This window comes from Micropterus dolomieu, unplaced genomic scaffold (genome assembly GCF_021292245.1).
Source record: "Micropterus dolomieu isolate WLL.071019.BEF.003 ecotype Adirondacks unplaced genomic scaffold, ASM2129224v1 scaffold_264, whole genome shotgun sequence".
Lineage (NCBI taxonomy): Eukaryota > Metazoa > Chordata > Actinopteri > Centrarchiformes > Centrarchidae > Micropterus > Micropterus dolomieu.
In genome coordinates, this window is record NW_025744256.1 from 15,023 (window position 1) to 20,166 (window position 5,144).

Genomic DNA, 5,144 nt, shown 5'->3' on the forward strand with positions numbered 1-5,144 from the left:
AGGACCACTAATATATTGGCACAGGGCTTTTACACTGCCTTTGTTTTGTACTGTTTCCCAGGTTCAATGAAATCAGCAGCTGCTGGATCAATCACTGCTATTTTTCTGGCTCTCATATTGCTCTGTGGCTTCCTATTAATTAGGTGAGCAGTTCAGTCTTCCTGTGATCATATTCAGTAATGCACCTAAGATTCACTCAGTTGTTCAGTAATGTCATGTAATGATTTGTTTTTTGTTCATTTATTCTCCTCTCCAGTAGAAAGATGTCCTCAAAACAAACCACAGAGCCTGGAGAGAGACCAGACAACACAGCACAGGTGAGGAAGAATTCAGATAGTACTCTCACCTTAAAACTAAATTGAATCATGCTTCTTCTTTCATCCTGTTCATTCCTATGTGATAACCCTGTAGCGATATGTCTGTGTCACACCCTTGTTTTCCTTTACCCAGTCATAAATGATAAAGTGACAGGACCAATGTTTTCATCAACCCAACACCTATCCACCTACACATTCATGTTAGCTTTTTGTAAACAAAGGGGAATTTGGCATTCACTGATTTTATGACCTCTACTGGTAAGAATTACAACAACAAAAACCAAAGTGACCTTTTGGCTTTGATAATGAGGTTTGTGGTTCCACAAGACAAATGTTGACCTCAGAAATGTGTAGCGCCTGATGATGTATTTGTAAAGTCACTGAAATTGCAGAACAACCCCCTCACCTTAAACTTGCAGATGTTTTATTAAATGGTCATGGTGTTGCAGGGCAATAAATATCATACTTAGCAACTTACCTATGAAGATAAGTACTAAAGTACTCTCTCTATTCAATTGTTGCTTTTAAGCTAAACATGGGTTCAGTGTGCAACAATTCTTCAGCTGAAGTACAGAGAAAACCAGCAGAGGAGATGGACGACCTTTGCTACGCCAGCGTAAGCTTCTCTGAAAAGCAGGAGGATGCTCTCTACTCCAACATCAGGCCAGCTCAGCGCAACAGACGCAAGAATGAAGATGGTGTGGAGTACAGTGCTGTCAACTTTAAGAGTGTTTCAGCAGTGTGAGTCCATGAGAATTTGATTTATTATTGCTCTTAGTTATGTGTAATGTGAGTTTTTTGTAGTTCACATTTCTCTAATTATGTTTTGTCATTCACAGAGTAAGACGTCAAGAGGCTGGGGAGGATTCATCTGCACTGTACAGCACAATCACCGACATACCAAGAGTATAATCACAACATGGATCTGTGGTCCGTTACTTGTGTTAGTGTTCAAGCAGAATTCCACAGTGAAGTTATAATACATTACACGGTAGATTAAAGGCAACTGTCAAAAATCTAATGTATAAACAACAAACAAACTTAGTTTCTCTTACAACCAACAAGTCGGGGCAGTGCAATTAATCAAAAAGCAAAATTAAAGAAATCTATACATCCAGCAGACAAAATAAAAGTCTTAAAGTCTTAAATAAATTAGTAATCTGGTAAATCCAACAGTTTAAACTCTAGGACACAATACCACAGTTGCTGGTTCTGATTGGATGCCTTAAACCTGTTCAACAATTTAACTCTTGTTCTAAATCAGTGTTTAAGGTGCCGTATGTTAAGCTGCTGGTGACAGTAATTTTATTAACAGTTATCTCTCATCTCTCATTTTAATTCTCATTTTAAAATTTTGAATAGCCTGTAAGGTTTGAGTTGATATACTATATTAACTTTATTGTTACAGCATCCAGCCAAGTACTCGTATCAGTTGCTAACAGTATGTAATTTATAATTTCTTATACAGAATTTACTTGACATTTTTTCCAAGGAGCAATATTTTACTGTCGGTGCAAGCAAACTATTTCCTACATATTATCAAGTACATTTGGTTATATACAGTATACCTTTATAACTTTAACAAAGTCTTTCTCTGCTCTACAGTTTATTCACCTTTTATTTTTTTTGTCAAATATTTCAAATATTCTTCTGCTCATATTAACATTTTTAAATTTCTGGTGCTTACCATCACAACAAAATGAGTTATTGTCATGGACTGACATCTCTTTTCTCTGCCACCTCCTCGAATAACAGATTTTATGAATATGTGTGGTTGATCAGCATACTTGACAACTTCCAGACATCATAGACTAAATCCGGAGACCAAATCTAGCGGGGCATCTGGGAAAGTTCCCCCCAGGCAATCTAAGCCATCCCAGAGACTGTTTTTCAGCATTCTAGTGGATTTACTGAGTCATTTTTTTAATTGAAATACAAGAGCGTGGTTGCTTTAACACATTGGGTCTGAGGGTCCCCCACCTGAACAGACTAAAAACTTCATTTCCTGCAATTGGTGAAGTCTGCACCAATTTCTGCCTTTTCAGCATCACTGTATGATGGAAAAGGCTTTCATTATGCAAAGGAAACAAAAATTCAGGCAGCAGGTGACAATTCAAAAGTTTGAAATATAAGGCACACTGTAATACTTTATATTGTCCTACAGATGAATGTAATATCATCCCTGCTCAGTCAACAGACATCTGTACTGTATCTGGACTGTACTGGATGAGACAAGGAGGTGGAAACTAACTGAAAACACTTCTGATCAGGTATAAGTCCACACAAATGTTAACTTCAGCACCTCCAAAAAACTGCAGCCCACAGCCAGTTCAGTTGGAAGCATTAGGAACATAGTCCTTCTTACCTTCATGTGTCCATACCTCCTTAACTGTTGCATGTTAAGATTGTAATTAAAAAATTAAATTTTACCACTCTCACAACTCACTGACAGACTCAAACTTCCCGGATCAAACTCATTAGCAAAATGTTTTTAAAGAGGTGGTATTATGCTCATTTTCAGGTTCAAAATCTTAATTAGGGGTTGTACCAGAACAGGTTTACATGGTTTAATTTTCAAAAAACACCATATTTTTCTCATACTGCACGTTGCTGCAGCTCCTCTTTTCACCCTGTGTGTTGTACGCTCCGCTCTTGAGCTACAGAGTGATGCATCTTACTTGTACAAAATCTTTGTTGGGAGTTGCACATGCGCAGTTCCCAGGTAAGGACTACAAGCCAATCAGAAGCAGAGAAGGGCGGGTCGTAAGAAACAAAGTAGTGTGATCCAAATCAAAGCAGATGGTATAAGTTACTCACAACCACACAACATCATTGTTCCACATCTTACCATCAGGACTAAATGTTGAACTGTTGCCGGTGTTCTGATGATCTATGCTGCCTTGCCGAAAAATAATACCATAGCGCAAATCGATAGACTCGACTCTACTCGGCTCCGGCTTTTCCATTGCAGACAGTACCCAGAGATAGTATGGAGCTTGTCCTATAGTGACGCCACACACAACGGCCGCGACGTAATGTTCATTGCGTCACACACACCAGCGATCCACACAGCTTTCTCTTTTTTAAGTTAAAACGTTTCAACATTCCTCAGAATGCAAAGACAGATAAGCGGTATGAAAACCTTCCAGCTGTGTTTTGCTCTGCCGTTGTTGCTGCAGCGGTCTGTGTGACGGCGGGAGCAGAGGGCTCTGTGAGCGGGCGGCTGGCCGGCCTCACACGCTCCTCCTGCGGGTTGGCGCAGGCTTCCCCCGCAGCCACTTGCGGAGCTCCTCAACTCCGAAAACATTCATCACATTTTTGTTCCGCCATCACTTCTCATAAAACTGTCAATATTCTAAATCTACACAGCTGATTTCACCTCAAAACTTCTCAGAAGTGGATTTAGTGATGAAATTCCTTACGAAAACTATAAAATATAAAACTTTCTGTTGCTGGCCTCTGTCTGGTGCAGCAACGATGATGCAGTGAATAGTGAATATTCTCTCTGACCAATCAGCAGTCGGTCTGTTTTCACATTACATTTTGTATCCCTCAGCTCACTTGGAACCTGGAAGCAGGTACAGGTACAACATTTCTACTATGGAAAACCAAACAAAGGCGAGTCGAGCCAAAGGGCCTCCGCTCAGACTAGCTTGGTTTGAGGGCGTGCCTGACCCCGCTAGCCGCTTGGCAAGCTTTATGACACGTTTTCATTGTGACGTCACAAGTAAAGGAAGTGAAGGGCCGGACTACAAACGAGCTGTTTTCAAGCGGCTCAGAGCAGAGCTTTCTGTGGGAGATGGGAACTCCCTTCGGGCTTTTTCACTTTGCAAACCTGTTACATGCAAAAAAAAGATATAACTCAATAAAGGAGAGGGGAAAAGCCAAAAAGCATAATACCACCTCTTTAAAACACAAACAAAGCTTTTTTCCTATCCTACTATAGGAGACAACAAGCTACTTTTCACCAAAATAAGTCTTCCTCCAAGCTGCACAAATAACATTGGTCTCTATGAGCAGCTGGCTGTGAGATGCAGGGACCATCTAAAATGTGCAACGCCGAAAAGGCTACTACAGAAGAATTAGTAGTAAAACACCGGAAGCAAACTATTTTTGGAATATTTGCAGCTGAAATCGTCAATCCGACAAAACTTATATTATTATATAAGTTTTATAAGCATTATAGTCACTAACTTGGATCTTCTTCCTTCAGCTTTAGAGTTAATTAACATTCCTTCCTCAAAAAAACTTGTCTCCAAAATATATAAAATAATGTCACAATCAGACAAAACTATATTCATACGTAAATAACTATCGCTTAGAAAACCATCCTTATAATCTGGAAGTCAAGGAACACCATACATTAAACACACTGAAAAACTTACTTGTAGATTACATCTCTGTGGAAAACATCACAACAGATTAATACTCTGCCTGTTCATCTTTCATTCATTTCATACAATCTTGATTCCATTGTTTTTTTGTTTTTGTTATTTGCCTGATTACTGATCATAACAAACACAATTGCATCTGTATCAATATATTCAATACATTATCAACAATTCCACATACACATACATACCATTTGTATAATTTTTATAATATAAAAAACATTTTCTGTATTTATTTGTTGTCATTTTTTGCCCTATGTTATAATATAGTATGAAATGTTATACCATATCATCAGCCGGATTTCAAACTACGATGAGACTTCATTTCGGGGGGGATGTTGATAATCTTTATTCTTAATCTTAATTCATAATTTCTCAGTTTGTACCTCCTTCTCTACACCTCTCGGCGCGTATTAGTCCCTTACACCCGAAAGAG

General features: G+C 38.8%; 1 protein-coding gene across 1 annotated transcript in view; it reads left to right on the forward strand.

The window, feature by feature from the left end:
• LOC123967321 (B-cell receptor CD22-like) overlaps window positions 1–2,746 on the forward strand; it is a gene marked incomplete at its 5' end in the record, with an annotated part of 14,093 nt that extends 11,347 nt beyond the window's left edge. The window contains 2 exons of the mRNA XM_046043384.1: window positions 847–1,058; window positions 1,157–2,746. Of these exons, the coding sequence (XP_045899340.1) occupies window positions 847–1,058; window positions 1,157–1,229 (285 nt within the window). The remainder of the gene's footprint in view (window positions 1–846; window positions 1,059–1,156) is intronic.
• Window positions 2,747–5,144: the final 2,398 nt, after the last annotated feature.